Source organism: Bombina bombina, chromosome 6 (genome assembly GCF_027579735.1).
Source record: "Bombina bombina isolate aBomBom1 chromosome 6, aBomBom1.pri, whole genome shotgun sequence".
Classification (NCBI taxonomy): Eukaryota; Metazoa; Chordata; class Amphibia; order Anura; family Bombinatoridae; genus Bombina; species Bombina bombina.
Genome location: NC_069504.1, coordinates 1077602890 through 1077621404, shown reverse-complemented (window position 1 = coordinate 1077621404; position 18515 = coordinate 1077602890). Strand labels below are relative to the sequence as shown.

Below are 18515 nucleotides of genomic sequence, written 5' to 3'. Positions count from 1 at the left end.
AGCCACTCTACGATACAAGCTTGCTACTCAGCTGCACTCCAATTACAGCTCCTTGCTCTTCGGACCTAGCGGTGACGTCACACGCCGACATTCGCGGCCGCGCCGACACAGTCTCCTCTCTGCTCAGTAACGAGAAGCAGCACCTCTCGCCTAAAGTTTTCTCTAGATCTAATTACACCAGAAATAACTCCGGAGCGTCTCTGTACAGACTAACGTAAGTTATCTTACTCTTACCTACAAAATAGTATTTACATGATCATGTTCTATCGTTCCAAATTCAATCAAAACAATTACTAGTCAAACTCTGATTAACAGACAGCAGTTAAACCGCTCAGCACTGCTACTATTTATTCAGACAAACCTAAAGTATTAAATCGTTAATTCACTTCTTAACTAAAGTCTATACTGTACTATAGATATTTAAGTACAAAGTCTGTATTCCAAAATTTATGTACATATTGGAATTGATATCATAATTAACCAGGTGAACATGACAAATACTGAGCTGGACATAAAGTTCAAATATCTCAGCAATTTGTACTGTAGAACCTAATATCAAACTTAAGTGTATTGGCTCACTGCAACCCTGTTGCGCCCATTACTATTTGTAGTTTGCCACATACACTTAAAACAAAACCACTAGGCTGCAGTTGTGGTCCTCATATTAATTATACCTTTTTCTGACTTACAGAAAAAATCTGATAATAACCTGACACCTTCTGACCTCTCCTCTGTCTAGAGTAAACAACAAACAGGTTAGATGTTTGGCGAAAATCTTTAGTAGCCTGTAAGTAAAACTTCAAGGCACGGACTACGTCTAGATTATGCAAAAGACGTTCCTTCTTTGAAGAAGGATTAGGACATAATGATGGAACAACAATCTCTTGATTGATATTCTTGTTAGAAACCACCTTAGGTAAAAACCCAGGTTTTGTACGCAGAAAAACTTTATCTGAATGAAAGATCAGATAAGGAGAATCACAATGTAAGGCAGATAACTCCGAGACTCTTCGAGCCGAGGAAATAGCCATCAGAAAATGAACTTTCCATGATAGAAGTTTGATATCAATAGAATGAAGGGGTTCAAACGGAACCCCTTGAAGAACTTTAAGAACCAAGTTTAAGCTCCATGGAGGAGCAACAGGTCTAAACACAGGCTTAATTCTAACTAAAGCCTGACAAAATGCCTGAACGTCTGGAACTTCTGCCAGACGCTTGTGTAAAAGAATAGACAGAAGCAGAAATCTGTCCCTTTAAAGAACTAGCTGATAGTCCTTTGTCCAAACCCTCTTGGAGGAAGGACAATATCCTAGGAATCCTAACCCTACTCCATGAGTAATTCTTGGATTCACACCAATGAAGATATTTACGCCATATCTTGTGACAGGCTTTCGTGCCTGTATTAAGGTATCAATTACTGACTCGGAGAAGCCACGCTTTGATAGGATCAAGCGTTCAATCTCCATGCAGTCAGTCTCAGAGAAAGCAGATTCGGATGATTGAAAGGACCTTGTATTAGAAGGTCTTGTCTCAGAGGCAGAGTCCATGGTGGAAAGGATGACATGTCCACTAGGTCTGCATACCAGGTCCTGCGTGGCCACGCAGGCGCTATCAATATCACCAATGCTCTCTCCTGTTTGATCTTGGCAATCAGACGAGGGAGCAGAGGAAACGGTGGAAACACATAAGCCAGGTTGAAGAACCAAGGCGCTGCTAGAGCATCTATCAGTGCCGCTTCTGGGTCCCTGGACCTGGATCCGTAACAAGGAAGCTTGGCGTTCTGGCGAGACGCCATGAGATCCAATTCTGGTTTGCCCCAACGGAGAACCAATTGAGCAAACACATCCGGATGGAGTTCCCACTCCCCCGGATGAAAAGTCTGACGACTTAGAAAATCCGCCTCCCAGTTCTCTACACCTGGGATATGGATCGCTGACAGGTGGCAAGAGTGAGTCTCTGCCCAGCGAATTATCTTGGAGACTTCTGACATCGCTAGGGAACTCCTGGTTCCCCCTTGATGGTTGATGTAAGCCACAGTCGTGATGTAGTCCGACTGAAATCTGATGAACCTCAGTGTTGCTAACTGAGGCCAAGCTAGAAGAGCATTGAATATTGCTCTTAACTCCAGAATATTTATTGGGAGGAGTCTCTCCTCCTGAGTCCATGAACCCTGAGCCTTCAGGGAGTTCCAGACTGCACCCCAACCTAGAAGGCTGGCATCTGTTGTTACAATTGTCCAATCTGGTCTGCGAAAGGTCATACCCTTGGACAGATGGGCCCGAGATAACCACCAGAGAAGAGAATCTCTGGTTTCCTGATCCAGATTTAGTAGAGGGGACAAATCTGTGTAATCCCCATTCCACTGACTGAGCATGCATAATTGCAGCGGTCTGAGATGCAGGCGCGCGAATGGCACTATGTCCATCACCGCTACCATTAAGCCGATTACTTCCATGCACTGAGCATTTCTACAGAATCTATAATAGTCCCTAGGAAGGAAACCCTTGTGAGAGGAGATAGAGAACTCTTTTCTCCGTTCACTTTCCACCCATGCGACCTCAGGAATGCCAGAACTATCTCTGTATGAGATTTGGCAATTTGAAAGCTTGACGCCTGTATCAGGATGTCGTCCAGGTAAGGAGCCACCGCTATGCCTCGCGGTCTTAGAACCGCCAGAGGAGAGCCCAGAACCTTTGTAAAAGTTCTTGGGGCTGTAGCCAACCCGAATGGAAGAGCTACAAATTGGTAATGCCTGTCTAGAAAGGCAAACCACAGGAACTGATGATGATTCTTGTGAATCGGAATGTGAAGGTAGGCATCCTTTAAGTCCACTGTGGTCATGTACTGACCCTCTTGGATCATGGGTAAAATGGTTCGAATAGTTTCCATCTTGAATGACGTAACTCTGAGGAATTTGTTTAAGATCTTTAAATCCAAAATTGGTCTGAAGGTTCCCTCTTTTTTGGGAACCACAAACAGATTTGAATAAAACCCCTGTCCTTGTTCTGACCGTACGCAGCTTAGGAATGCCTCTTTCTTTATCTGGTTTGCAGATAATCTTGAAAGGTGAAATCTCCCTTGTGGAGGAGAAGCTTTGAAGTCCAGAAGATATCCCTGAGATATGATCTCCAACGTCCAGGGATCCTGAACATCTCTTGCCCATGCCTGGGCGAAGAGAGAGAGTCTGCCCCCTACTAGATCCGTTGTCGGATAGGGGGCCGCTCCTTCATGCTGTCTTAGAGGCAGCAGCAGGCTTTCTGGCCTGCTTGCCCTTGTTCCAGGACTGGTTAGGTTTCCAGGCCTGCTTGGATTGAGCAAAAGTTCCCTCTTGTTTTGAAGCAGAGGAAGTTGATGCTGCACCTGCCTTGAAATTTCGAAAGGCACGAAAATTAGACTGTTTGGCCTTTGATTTGGCCCTGTCCTGAGGAAGGGTATGACCCTTACCTCCAGTAATGTCAGCAATAATTTCTTTCAAACCAGGCCCGAATAAGGTCTGCCCCTTGAAAGGAATGTTGAGTAATTTAGACTTTGAAGTCACATCAGCTGACCAGGATTTGAGCCATAGCGCCCTACGCGCCTGGATGGCGAATCCGGAATTCTTAGCCGTTAGTTTAGTCAAATGAACAATGGCATCAGAAACAAATGAGTTAGCTAGCTTAAGAGTTCTAAGCTTGTCAACAATTTCAGTCAATGGAGCTGTATGGATGGCCTCTTCCAGGGCCTCAAACCAGAATGCCGCCACAGCAGTGACAGGCGCAATGCATGCAAGGGGCTGTAAAATAAAACCTTGTTGAATAAACATTTTCTTAAGGTAACCCTCTAATTTTTTATCCATTGGATCTGAAAAAGCACAACTGTCCTTAACTGGGATAGTGGTACGCTTTGCTAAAGTAGAAACTGCTCCCTCCACCTTAGGGACTGTCTGCCATAAGTCCCGTGTAGTGGCATCTATTGGAAAAAATGTTCTAAATATAGGAGGTGGGGAAAAGGGCACACCGGGCCTATCCCACTCCTTACTAATAATTTCTGTAAGCCTTTTAGGTATTGGAAAAACATCAGTACTCACCGGCACTGCATAGTATTTATCCAGCCTACACAATTTCTCTGGCACTGCAATTGTGTCACAGTCATTCAGAGCAGCTAATACCTCCCCAAGCAATACACGGAGGTTCTCAAGCTTAAATTTAAAATTAGAAATCTCTGAATCAGGTCTCCCCGATTCAGAGACGTCACCCACAGACTGAAGCTCTCCGTCCTCAGGTTCTGCATATTGTGACGCAGTATCAGACATGGCTCTTACAGTATCTACGCGCTCTGTATCTCGTCTAACCCCAGAGCTATCGCGCTTGCCTCTCAATTCAGGCAATCTGGATAATACCTCTGACAGGGTATTATTCATGATTGCAGCCATGTCCTGCAAAGTAATCGCTATGGGCGTCCCTGATGTACTTGGCGCCATATTAGCGTGCGTCCCTTGAGCGGGAGGCGAAGGGTCCGACAAGTGGGGGGAGTTAGTCGGCATAACTTCCCCCTCGACAGACCCCTCTGGTGACAATTCTTGTATAGATAAAGACTGATCTTTACTGTTTAAGGTGAAATCAATACATTTAGTACACATTCTCCTATGGGGCTCCACCATGGCTTTTAAACATAATGATCAAGTATCCTCTGTTTCAGACATGTTTGTACAGACTAGCAATGAGACTAGCAAGCTTGGAAAACACTTTAAAGCAAGTTAACAAGCAATATAAAAAACGTTACTGTGCCTTTAAGAGAAACAAATTTTGACAAAATTTGAAATAACAGTGAAAAAAGGCAGTTACACTAACGAAATTTTTACAGTGTATGTAACAAGTCAGCAGAGCATTGCACCCACTTGCAAATGGATGATTAACCCCTTAATACCAAAAACGGAATAATAAATGACAAAAACGTTTTTTAAACACAGTCACAACAACTGCTACAGTCTACTGTGGTTGTTACCCTCCTCAAACACGACTTTGAAGCCTTTTGAGCCCTTCAGAGATCATGCAGAAGGAAGCAGAGTGTCTCAGTCTGTAATTCTAGCTGCACAGAAATAGGCCCCTCCCACACATATTACAACAGTGGAAAGCCTCAGGAAACTGTTTCTAGGCAAAAATCAAGCCAGCCATGTGGAAAAAAACTAGGCCCCAATAAGTTTTGTCACCAAACATATATAAAAACGATTAACATGCCAGCAAACGTTTTATATTACACCTTTATAAGAGTATGTATCTCTGTTAATAAACCTGATACCAGTCGCTATCACTGCATTTAAGGCTTAACTTACATTAATCCGGTATCAGCAGCATTTTTCTAGCAAATTCCATCCCTAGAAATATGTTAACTGCACATACCTTATTGCAGGAAAACCTGCACGCCATTCCCCCTCTGAAGTTACCTCACTCCTCAGAATATGTGAGAACGGCAGTGGATCTTAGTTACTTCTGCTAAGATCATAGAAATCACAGGCTTCTTCTAATGCTGCCTGAGATGAAACAGTACACTCCGGTACCATTTAAAAATAACAAACTTTTGATTGAAGTTAAAAAACTAACTATAAACACACCACTCTCCTCTTACTACGTCCATCTTTGTTGAGAGTTGCAAGAGAATGACTGGATATGGCAGTGAGGGGAGGAGCTATATAGCAGCTCCGCTGTGGGTGATCCTCTTGCAACTTCCTGTTGGGAAGGGGAATATCCCACAAGTAATGGATGATCCGTGGAATGGATACACTTAACAAGAGAAATAAAGGCACACAAATAAAGGCACAGCTTTAGACACCATTCTACTTCCACAATGTGCAAATACACAGTGTTATGGCTCCGGTTCTATCATTCACATTATTATTTTCTTACATAAAAATGAACAAACAAAATAAATGAAACCATAATTGATACTAGCTATGGTGTAATAAAAAAGCGTTCCCGAGAGGTACCAGACTAGGCCTCTGACCAGGTTTCTTCATGTCTGGTTTAAATGTCCTCTGCTTCAGGGTAGTGTGGCGGACATCTGTATCTGTAATATGCTGAGATTCTGACTGCAAGGGGTTTACATCTGCCTCTCTCAAGACTTCATCGGACTCCAGTCCAAGCAGAATATCTTTCCAAGTGCCAGCGGCGACCAAGCTGTGTTTGCTTTCACTCAGTTCCTTATTGCACTTTGTGTTTGGCTGCAGCAGATTATTAAGCACTCGCTTATGGAGTGTTATATTCCTTGATTGACTCAAAGACTTCATTTTTGAGTTGCTAGAAGACTTTGCTGTTGTAGTGTGAGTCACCACTTTAGGTAAAGTGTTCCTGGCTGACCTAAAGAGGGAAGAAATACAACATGACGCAATGTGATTTATTAATTTATACAAAGTTTAAACACACTATTGAGTAAAACTTTTAATTTTCAAACAGAATACTATCCGACTGAAGAACCGAACATTTAGCACGAGACACTGCCTTCACCTTTAAAGGAATATTAAAGGGACAGTCTAGTAAAAAATAAACTTTCAAGATTCAGATAGGGTATGTCATATTAAACAACTTTCCAATTTCTCTTGATATTCTTAGTTGAAAGCTAAACCTAGGTAGTCTCATATAGTAATTAACTAGCCCTTGAAGGCCACCTCTTACCTGAATGCAGTTTTTCACAACTAGAGGGCGTTAGTTCATGTGTTCCATATAGATAAAATTGTGCTCATGCCCATGGAGTTACCTAGGAGTCAGCACTGATTGGCTAAAATGTATGTCTGTCATAAGAACTAAAATAAGGGGACAGTCTGCAGAGGCTTAGATACAAGGTAATTACAGATGTACAAAGTGTATTAATATAACCGTGTTGGTTATGCAAAACTGGGGAATGGGTAATAAAGGGATTATCTATCAAAAATGTGTGTTTTATCTGAGTCATGCAAGGAAAAAAATTGGGTTTCATGTCCCTTTAACTGTTTAAACGTATACATAGATATATTATTGGAAGTATTTTCTGACCAGCAGCTGGATTAAATATGAAAATTTAATATTTTTATGTAGTCAAACATGGATACAAATAAAGCTGTACTCTCTGCAAATAATTGCAGAACCTAAGCCTTCGCTGACATTTTAACAGAGTGCAAAGTAAGTTACAGCGCATCTTTATTAACTGATAAATTAAACTCCATCTAAAATATCAGTAACATTCCGGATTTGAATTTAAAAAGGGGAGAGTTTCCCATCCCTTTAACGTGAGATCTGATGATCATATGTAGAGACATAATCAGTCGTGCAAAAAACCTACCGGTGGTGTTCAATAGCTTTTGGTAGAAGAGCATTTTGATAATGCATTGCTTTTACTGTAGAAACTGCTGGGAGAGAGAGAGTTTCTCTTTCTTGGTCCTGGGCACCCTCCATCTCTTTATTGTTGCCACTGCAGTCAGCACCACTCAATGAAGATGAATTGCAGAAGTGACTCCCTTTGGCTTTGAATGCCATGCAGGTCTCATGATTCCCTAGTTAAGACGCACATAATACAATTAACAATGGATCATACTGATGATGTGAACTAAACATATAGGCCCTAATTCAAGTGGTTTACATTTTTTATAGCACAAACTCACAGCTTTAGAATTGACATTATGTTATCCAGATGGAAAAAGCACCAAGTTTAACTCACAGGCACGGACAAAGAACGCCAACGCCTCAAATAGAATCAAAAGAAAAAGTCCAGCCAAGAATTCATAAAAAAAAGGACCTTTGTCTATTTGGGGCCTTAAAAACACAGACAATTCAAGCCACTACCTGGCCCTTAAAGGGATATGAAACCCAACAGTTTTATTTCATGATTCAAATAGAGAATACAATTTTAAACAATGTACTTCTATTATCTAATTTGCTTTGTTCATTAGATATCCTTTGTTGAAGAAATAGCAATGCACATGGGTGAGCCAATCACACGAGGCATCTATGTGCAGCCACCAATCAGCAGCTACTGAGCCTATCTAGATATGCTTTTCAGCAAATAATATCAAGAGAATGAAGCAAATTAGATAATAGAAGTAAATCAGAAAGTTGTTTAAAATGGCATGCTCTGTCTAAATCATGAAAGAAAATGTTTTGGGTTTCGTGTCCCTTTAAAGGGATATGAAACCCAACAGTTTTATTTCATGATTTCAGATAGATCACGCAATTTTGCAACTTTCTAATTTACTTCTATTAGCAAATTTTCTTTGTTTTCTTGGTATTTTTTGTTGAAAAGTGGGGAGTTAAGCGCAGGAGCGTGCACGTGTCTGGAGCCCTATATGGCAGCAGGTTTGTAAGAATGTTATCTATTTACAAGAGCACTATTTCCTGCCATGAAGTGCTACAGATGCCTACCTAGGTATCTCTTCAACAAAGAATACCATGGGAACAAAGCAAATTTGATAATAAAAGTACATTGGAAACTTTTTAAAATTGTATTCTCTGTATGAATCACAAAATAAATCCCTTTAATCATGTCTAAGAACGTTACACCATGTCTAAACAGTGCCACCTAGTGGACACATCTTAATATTACAAGCTGAAAAGATAATTATAAACAATTTAAAACATGTCTATAAAATGTGCAGTGTGAGTGCAAAAATAGCAAACAGAATTATACATAGATGAATAAAGATCCTTTATATGAGATCTTTGGCTGGACTTTTTTTTTTGATCCGGATGTTTGACCAAATATAGTAAAAAAATCATTATCAATTTGTATCAAAATGAATTCAATGGCTTAAATTTGCCTGTTAAACTGTGCGTAGGCAAATCCTTTTGTTCACTGGATTACACAGCTCCTTGTACATCATCTGCTGGATTCTGCCCAATGAATTCATTCTTAATAGGCAGCATTTAATCACAGGGCCTGAAACTGTGAGTTAAAAGTTGTTCAAATATAACCTGTGTCAGGTCCCAAAGAACTTACCTGGGTGTGTTATGGGTCTCGCTAAGAAAAGGTACAAGGTTAGCCTGGTTAAAGGGACAGTAAAGTCATAATTAGACATTCTTGATGTAGACAGAGCATAACATTTTAAACAACTTTCCAATTTACTTCTATTATTTTATTTGCTTCCTTCTCTTGTTATCTTTTGCTGAAAGGTTTATCTAGGTAAGCTCAGGAGCAGCAAAGAACCTAGGTTCTAGCTGCTGATTGGTGGCTGCATATATATACTGATTGTTATTGGCTCACCCATGTGTTCAGTTAGAAACCAGTAGTGCATTGCTGCTCCTTCAACAAATGATACCAAGAGAATTAAGCAAATTTGATAATAGAAGTAAACTGGAAAGTTGATTAGAATGGCATGTTCTACCTAAATCATGAGAGAACATTGCTGGGTTTCATGTCCCTTTAATGCTTTAAGGTTGCCTGTCTGGTGTCTGAGGTGAGTGCTACTGTGGAAGCCGGGTGCACTAAAGTTAGCGCAGTGGATGCTCATAATGGCATTAATTATGGCTCTGATTGTGTGACCTGCTCTAAGGACAGCAGTTTTGTAATGTCAGAATTAGTGCAAAAAGCAAGTTTTAAAAGGCCTATGAATGAGTAATTCTGTGCTTGGTTATTCAGTTGCGAAGTTGCTCTTCCTCCTATTTCGGTTTAGTCTGCGCTGCTTAGACCTTGGCGTGATATCTGGATTTCGCTATCCGCCTGTCCCTTGGAACTGTTCCCATTTATTCATTTAGTTATTGGGCATCATTCTCTTTGTTTAATGAAGTTACACTGTCATTAATAGTCTATACTACCTACAATCTTGTTTTATCTCTACCAGAGCTTATCTAACTGATCTTGTACATTCCTTACCTGGCACGTGTAGGCTACTGTGATCAGGTAGACTAGCTTTATGAGACGTTGCAGCTTTGGTTGTGCATGCTGGAGTTGAACCACTTGTTTTCTTTGATGACAGAAGGAGATTGGGGTCCATAGGCTCACAGGGTAAAAACATAGATTTCTTGTCTGGATGTATTTCTTTACCACCAAGACTCCGTATACAGCTACAGAACAAAAGAATGTGACATTAGAGCAGCAGGTGTATCATAAAGTTGTGTCTCAACAGGAAGAGGTTTCATGTTCTAATGTTTTCATTGTAAAAGTTTGAAATTAGGGACCAAGAGTTGCATCTAGTAAGATACTGGGGAAATTATGAGATGGGGCAGATGTATCTTACATATAAACTGTGCAGCTAATATATGTGTAACTGATATATAATATGTCACAATAAGGAACTCTACGCTTGTTTAGGGAGGCGCAATGCAAATATATGTGTAACTGATATATAATATGTCACAATAAGGAACACTACGCTTGTTTAGGGAGGCGCAAGGCAAATATATGTGAGAGGAGCCAGGAGAGAGCTTTTATACTTCATCCCTTTCAAACAATCTGCACATGCTTTTCAGATTCAAGGTCATTTCAGTCCATTAGATACACGGTTTTCTAATGTTTTTCCACTATGCAATGTGTAAAGTCACATCATTTGTGCTAATAGAAAGGAGCATTCCAATACATCAGAAAACGTGTGTCCCAACGGTTGTCTCATGATTTTTAAATGTAATTTAACTACCCCAAAAATTAAAAACCGAGGTTGGCTTTTATTAGAACTGCATAGCTCAGCGGTTTCAATGTTGCATCTTGCACAGGCTCAGTTTATAGGTTTCCTGTAATCAGCAAGCGCTATCCAGGGTGCTGAAGCAAAAATGGTCCAGCTCCTAAGCTTACATTCCTGCTTTTCAAATAAAGATACCAAAAGAACGAAGAAAAAATGATAATAGGAGTTAATTAGAAAGTTGCTTAAAATTGCCTGCTCTATCTGAATCATGAAAAAAAAAAAAAAGGGTTTCATATCCCTTTAAATTACACAGGACTGATCCGCCTCAGGTGACTGACAACCCCTGCTCTTGCGCAACTGATTGCTCGAGAGCGGAGGCTGTACAGCATTTGTTGTGCAATAGAAAATGCAGGCTGTTGATGCTGCCTTGCTCCCTTGCAGGCTTGGGTGATCAAGTTCCTTGTCTGGGAACCATGTCTATTTTCATATTAAAAAATTAATCAATAAAACCTGCCTGCCATTGAGAGACACAATGCCATATACTACTTAGAAAAAATGCACACTGGGTAATAAGTGCAATATATTGCTCTCTGAGCAATTGCAGTGTTTGAATGCAGGAGCACGTTGTATATGTACATATGCTCTGTGCACAGTTAAAGCTTTCACTGAAACAGTCAATGTTTACTAGAAGCATTTTTGCCAACACACCTATGTATTGGAAAAATGCTACTTTCAAAACTAAAATGCATTCATGCACGTTTCAGTTTTGAGTTTTATCTCAATTTAAATAGCCAATCTGGGAGTGTAACAATGTATAGTTCTGCTTATTTTTTAATAACATTGTGCTGATTTTCAGACTCCTAACCAAGCCCCAAAGTTTTAGATGTAGACCTAGGTTTACAGATTTCTGCTGCTACTGTTTGTGTAATCAGTCTTTTCATATGCTCTTTCTGCTTTCCTTGACCCTTTTATTGGGTGTCCCAGCCTAACCTCATCAACAGTGCTAAATTGGGAGCTTCTAAGAAAGTTTTAAAAAGATTTTATACTGGATTTTGGGATCAGTATCTGTGCATATTCTTCTTTACAGTATTACCTAAAAATTGGTGTACACTGTCCCTTTAACCCTTCAGTTGCCCTAACCGGACGAGTTCAATTTTAGTCTCATGTGGTTTACTTTAAACTTGTACTATGCGCACAAGTTAATGCCAGTGCGGTATTTTATTATTGCGCTCGCTAGCGTTGGAATGCCACTTGTAATCTAGCGCTTAGAAAGTTGAGGATTCCACCCTAATTAAGGCCTGATCTAACTCACTAGTAAGAAATAAACTTTATAGTAGTGTATTTTGCTTTTTTAAATTGGCCCTAGAGCTTTTCTATCTGCAGCCAATTTAGAGCATAGTAACAAGAGGACGATATGCAGGGTTTTGTTTTTTTGCTTGAAACTTTAAATTGCTCATTTTTAAAAGTAAAGCAAAACATTTATGACTCCAGTCTTCCTTTAATGGAACTGCGGTAAAAGTACTGCAAAAGGTATTAGCAAAAAATAAATTGTGTTATTGAGAATTAGCGCTGTGGAATCTGTTGGCGCTCTACAAATAGCCGATAATAATAATAATATGCCAAAAATTTTAATAACAATTAACCTTTACCTGGGATATTCTGCTTGATTTTTTTGCAAAGAAGAAACCAAACTGTTCACTAAAAGAAAAATAAGTAAATCAGCAAACTAGTTAAGTAAGGAATTAATTAAATAAAATAAGAACAGGATGTATTTATTTACTTTACAGTGGGTAAAAATATCAGAAAACAAATTCTCACCACATGTTTAAAGGGACACTAAACCCAAATATTTTCTTTAATGATTCGGATAGAGCAGACATTTTTAAGCAACTTTCTAATTTACTCCTATTATCAATTTTTCTTCGTCCTCTTCTTATCTTTATTTGAAAAGCAGGAATCTAAGCTTAGGAGACGGCTAATTTTTGGCTCAGAACCTGGGTAGCACTTGCTCAGTGGTGGCTAAATGTAGCCACTAATCAGCAAGCGCTACTAAGAGGGCTAAACCAAAAATGGGCCGGCCGCCACCTCAGTTTTGAGTCCTGCTTTTTCAAATAAAGATAGCAAGAGAATGAAGAAAAAGTGATAATAGGAGTACATTGGAAAGCTGTTAAAAATTGCCAGCTGTATCTGAATCATGAAAGAAAATATTTGGGTTTAGTATCCCTTTAAATAACAAGGCATACAATAATAGGTGTGTATATTATTCTGCTGTTGAGGAATCTGAGACATTAATAACCCTTTCACTGCTGAGCGATTTCACAACCTAATGCTGAAACAATTTCAGCCTTTTGCACTAACTTTAAAAAATCGCAATCGCGAAAGCGCAATTTTGCATTGCACTCGTAATCTAGCCCATAGTTGGGTGTAAGATTCACTGTGTGAAACAGGATTTAAAATGCATATGAGGAACCCGTCTAGAGACTGGCAGATTGGGGAGGCTGATGTGGATCACTCTAATTAATTTTAAATTGAAGAAATACAGAGTGTAATGTAATTTGTAAACAATACACATAAATCTACAAACTATGACCCACATTTTTTTAGTTATACAGAAACTGTCAAATCATAATTTACGAAATCACAATCCTAAATACACTGCTGTATACAGAATCTATATAAATAAAAAACAAAATACAGTGCAAAGTGTAAATGTAATAAAACTTAATCTGAAGTCTAAAGTAATATAAAATACAAAGCACAAAAGTGTAAATGCATCAGAACTGCCATGTCATGCAGTGTTATATCGCATTGTGCTTGTCTCTCCTTCACATACAGAAATGCAGGGAACACCCTTGAAGTATTGCAACATTGGCCTTTTTAGAATCTTTTCAAGGATCATCTCATCTGAAGAGAGAGCTTTATGTCATCAGGCTCGGAGTGAGAAATTAGACAATGACCGCAGCAAAAGATGAATATTTCCCATTCTGCATTTACCTGGTTTGTTCACTTTATTTTCCCCGCCAGATTCTTGATTACTTCCTTCAATAGATAGATTAGATTGGGAGGTGTACTTGTTGTAAATATGGGTGTTATAAGGACATTCATTCAGTATGTTGCTGAAAGGGAATCCTTGAGCCAGAATATTTTGAAACAAAGGCAGTGGTTTATTCCAGTGGAATCCTAGAGGGGAAAAAGTATATGTTTAGTGAATCATAAAATAAATCTGAGCACTAAAGTGAATCTATTGTCATGTTACATAGATTTTGATGGCAGATAAGAGCCATAAACCCAGCAAGTTCCTAAAAGTATAAACTTATCTAGTTTGTAGGATAGTCTTATGCTTGTCCCAGGCATTCTTAAAGTCCCATAGAGTGTTTGTCATTACCACCTCTTGTGGAAGTTTATTCCATGAGTCAATCACCCTTTCTGTAAAGAAGAGCTTCAGCAAATTACTCTTGAATCTACTTCAGCTTGAGATCATGACCCCTTGAATTTTTATTTTTATGTAAAATACTCACAGCCTCATCTTGACTTAGCCCTTTAATATACTTGAAAGTTGCTATCTCTTTCCCCTCTCTCCTCTAAGCTTTACATATTTAGGTAATTGAGCCTCTCCTAGTCCGTTTTTTTTTTAGACCATTTACCATTTTGGGAGCCCTCCTTTGCACAGATTCCAGTTTGTTTAAATCCTCCTTGAGATATGGCCAAAAAAACTGCACACAACACACACTCAAGATGAGGCCTAACAAATGATCTGTAAAGTGGCATAAGCAATGCAGTAGATATGTCACAGGCCAACAAATATGCACTTGGGAAGTCATTTATGTATGATCCTTGGATATTCCCAAAATGCCAGTCAATGACAAATAATCCTCCCAGAGTGGAAATCGCAACCCCAGCTCACCATACATTAGCAAGTTTGTCACACGGTTATGGGTGCATCCGCTGCGGGAGTAACGTCTTACTCCACTACTCCTCCGGATTTGTGTGCAGCACTTCCTCAGCTCCTGGGTACGTTCCACTCACCGGAAGTTTTTTGTAGAATGTAGAAATAGCGCTAATCTACCGCACTTCACCTGCGAGGCAAATAGCGCACCCGGGCTGCCAACCACGTTAATCTGAAGCTCCCGTAACATAACCCTGAACTCCAACAGAGCATGTCCACAGCCACTCGCACCAGCGTAAGGGTAGTGTGGCTCCTACATGCTCCTCACAGCATTACAGGAAGGCACAGCAGCCATTTGTTCAGACTTAGGAGAATGTATATATACTTTAAATTTGGGAGAGATCTCAGTAGAGGCCATTGAGTGTTCAAGCTGTGTGCCAGTAATCCCGTGGCAGCCTTGAGAAATTAGTTTTCTGTTTAGGATTAGTAATAAGCTTAGTGCATAAATCCCACAGCTGAGGAATACAAAGGGAAACATTTTGTTAGCAAATTTGGCTTTTTTTAGTCCAGGAACACACCCATTCAAAATTCTCTTGTGCAAATCATTGTGCAAAATATAGGAGGGGCAGGTTTCTGAATTTCACAGAATATACTGCAACCTCTCTTTTAATTACAAGCAACATAAATAATCAAAGTACATTGCAAAGTTTTTTCCCTATACATAATTAAACATTTTGGCCTAGATTACAAGTGAAGTGCAAAAATATAAGTGCTATTGTGCATTTACCATGCTTCACCACAATCAATAGTGCTTCTATTTTTTAGCTCATATTACAAGTTCAAAGTTATTTTTTATTGCTTGAGCGATAGTCTAACATTTGCATATCCAATAGCGCAGATGCATTTAATCCCTCACATAAAAGATGCCTATGGGACACACCTAAATAAAAGGGATATGACATATAAATTAAAGGGATATGAAACCCCAAATTTTATTTCATTATTCAGAGTATGCGATTTTAAACAACTTTCCAATTTACTTAGTATCTTTTGTTGAAAAGCAGGGACGTATGGTTAGGAGCCGGACCACTTCTGGAGCACTTTATGGCAGCTGTTTTGCAAGAATGTTATCCATGTGCAAGAGTACTAGATGGCAGCGCTATTTCCTGCTATTGTGCTCCAGACGCCTATCTAGGTAGCTCTTCTCAACACAGAATATCATGGGAAGGGAGAAAATTTGATAATAGAAGTAAATTCAAATCTTTTTTTTTTTTAAATACAATGCTCATCCTGAATCACAAAAGAAAATGTTTGAGTCTCATATCCCTTTAATGCTGGATATTGCTTGGGTGCTAAGCCGAGGGTGGGTAAGTAGTGGAGTTTTTCATATAGATCTGTGCTATACTATTAATAATAATAATGGTTTACCAGGGCCATAAAAAGCACTACATTTTACAGCAATATGTTTGCCAAACTTAGCTCGCCACCTGTAATACAAGTGCAATGAGCGAGCTAATAACTTTGACTTTAATGACCCTCTAAAGATCATTTAACCCTTTGAGTGCTAATGATGGCTCTGAGCCATCACAGAGTTTCTCACTCTGGTGCTAATGACGGCTTTGAGCCGTTACAGAGTTTCTCACTCTGGTGCTAATGACGGCTCAGAGGCGTCATGAGCACTCTCCCAACTTGAGGGAGATCTGGGAGCTCCCACCCGCTCCTACCCCGGCGATCGGGCCTGCATAGTGACAGGCATCACCGGGGCTTCATGTGATACGCAGTGACGCTGCGCGCAATAACGTCACCGCGCAACTTTATTTATACTTAACAATGTTAAGTATAAGAGCAGGGGGCATGCTGCTTAGAAGCCTGAATCTCAGGCATCTAAGCAGCTACAGACCCCCAAGACCCACTGTTGGAAAGATAATCGCCTAACCTTTCCAATAGTGTAAGTCTTGGGAGTCTGAAAAAAAAAGTTAATTAAAAAAAATAAAAAAAATATTTTTTTTAAAATATCCTTAAAAAATCTTAGCACCTAATGTGCTTAGCACTCAAAGGGTTAATTAATACACAAATAATATATTCAATAAAAAACAAATGATCTAGAATCTATGCATGGTCTGTGCCGTACAATAAAGTTTAATTTGTGACGATTGTAATGAAATGTAAGTTATTGAGAGCACTGCTGCTAATGATGCATTTAAAGCAAACAGTGAGACTGAACACATCAATACTTTCTCATGCAGTACAAAGAGAAGCAGGTTAAGCCGTACAAGTTAGATTTCAAATCCCTTTTTTATTGCTAAAAATTAGACTTGTGCAGCAGTGAAAAATTCAGTTTGTCCAAATCTTTTAGAGCGAATATTCTGAAAAATTAGTTTTTCAGAATATTTATCTGCTACACTATTTGGTATTAGTTTGGGTAAAAACTAAACAAATACTGAATATTAGTGAAATATTTACATTCGTTTTGGTTAAACAAATGTAAATGTTCCTTTGCTACAGTAAAAATGTTCACCTGTAGCGCTATACTTACCTCTAGTGCGCTGGAGAGTCGCGCTAATCCCAGCCCTACTTCACATAGCCCCGGGCTGTGCTAATAGGATGCTTAGCATGGCGGATCCCAGGGCCTGCGCTGAAGGACCTTCTTTAATGCAGGCGCTAGGTTCTCTGTGCAGAAGTGTCGGGATTAGTGTGGCTCTCTAGCGCTAGAGGTAAGTATTTAAACCCTAAAGGTAATTTAAAGGAAATGAATGAATACTGATGACTTTTATTAGTGTTTTTAAAGGGACACTCAAGTCTAAATAAATATGCATTCATGTTTTATTTTGCAGCTTTTTGTTATTTGTAAAATACATCTAAAAAACATAATTTATGCTTACCTGATAAATTTATTTCTCTTGTAGTGTGTTCAGTCCATGGGTCATCCATTACTTATGGGATATATTCTCCTTCCCAACAGGAAGTTGCAAGAGGATCACCCAAGCAGAGCTGCTATATAGCTCCTCCCCTCACATGTCATATCCAGTCATTCGACCGAAACAAGACGAGAAAGGAGAAACTATAGGGTGCAGTGGTGACTGGAATTATAATTTAAAATTTAGAACCTGCCTCAAAAAGACAGGGCGGGCCGTGGACTGAACACACTACAAGAGAAATAAATTTATCAGGTAAGCATAAATTATGTTTTCTCTTGTTAAGTGTGTTCAGTCCACGGGTCATCCATTACTTATGGGATACCAATACCAAAGCTAAAGTACACGGATGATGGGAGGGACAAGGCAGGAACATTAAACAGAAGGAACCACTGCCTGTAGAACCTTTCTCCCAAAAACAGCCTCCGAAGAAGCAAAAGTGTCAAATTTGTAAAATTTGGAAAAAGTATGAAGTGAAGACCAAGTTGCAGCCTTGCAAATCTGTTCAACAGAAGCCTCATTCTTAAAGGCCCAGGTGGAAGCCACAGCTCTAGTGGAATGAGCTGTAATTCTTTCAGGAGGCTGCTGTCCAGCAGTCTCATAGGCTAAGCGTATTATGCTACGAAGCCAAAAAGAGAGAGAGGTAGCCGAAGCCTTTTGACCTCTCCTCTGTCCAGAGTAAACGACAAACAGAGAAGAAGTTTGTCGAAAATCTTTAGTTGCCTGTAAGTAGAACTTCAGGGCATGGACCACGTCTAGATTATGCAAAAGACGTTCCTTCTTTGAAGAAGGATTAGGACATAACGATGGAACAACAATCTCTTGATTGATATTCCTGTTAGAAACAACTTTAGGTAAAAACCCAGGTTTAGTACGCAGGACTACCTTGTCTGAATGAAAGATCAGATAAGGAGAATCACAATGTAAGGCAGATAACTCAGAGACTCTTCGAGCCGAGGAAATAGCCATCAAAAACAGAACTTTCCAAGATAAAAGTTTAATATCAATGGAATGAAGGGGTTCAAACGGAACACCCTGAAGAACTTTAAGAACCAAGTTTAAGCTCCACGGAGGAACAACAGTTTTAAACACAGGCTTAATCCTAGCCAAAGCCTGACAAAAAGCCTGGACGTCTGGATTCTCTGCCAGACGCTTG

The 18515-nt window shown here is 39.6% G+C and overlaps 1 protein-coding gene across 1 annotated transcript in view; it reads right to left on the bottom strand.

Moving 5' to 3' along the window:
* Positions 1 to 8979: 8979 nt before the first annotated feature.
* The window catches only part of AGBL3 (AGBL carboxypeptidase 3), a 323892-nt gene continuing 314356 nt past the window's right edge, over positions 8980 to 18515 (bottom strand). The window contains exons 17-20 of the mRNA XM_053719686.1: positions 13553 to 13738; positions 12208 to 12256; positions 9814 to 10004; positions 8980 to 8984 (exon numbers count right to left, since the gene is read on the bottom strand). Of these exons, the coding sequence (XP_053575661.1) occupies positions 8980 to 8984; positions 9814 to 10004; positions 12208 to 12256; positions 13553 to 13738 (431 nt within the window). The remainder of the gene's footprint in view (positions 8985 to 9813; positions 10005 to 12207; positions 12257 to 13552; positions 13739 to 18515) is intronic.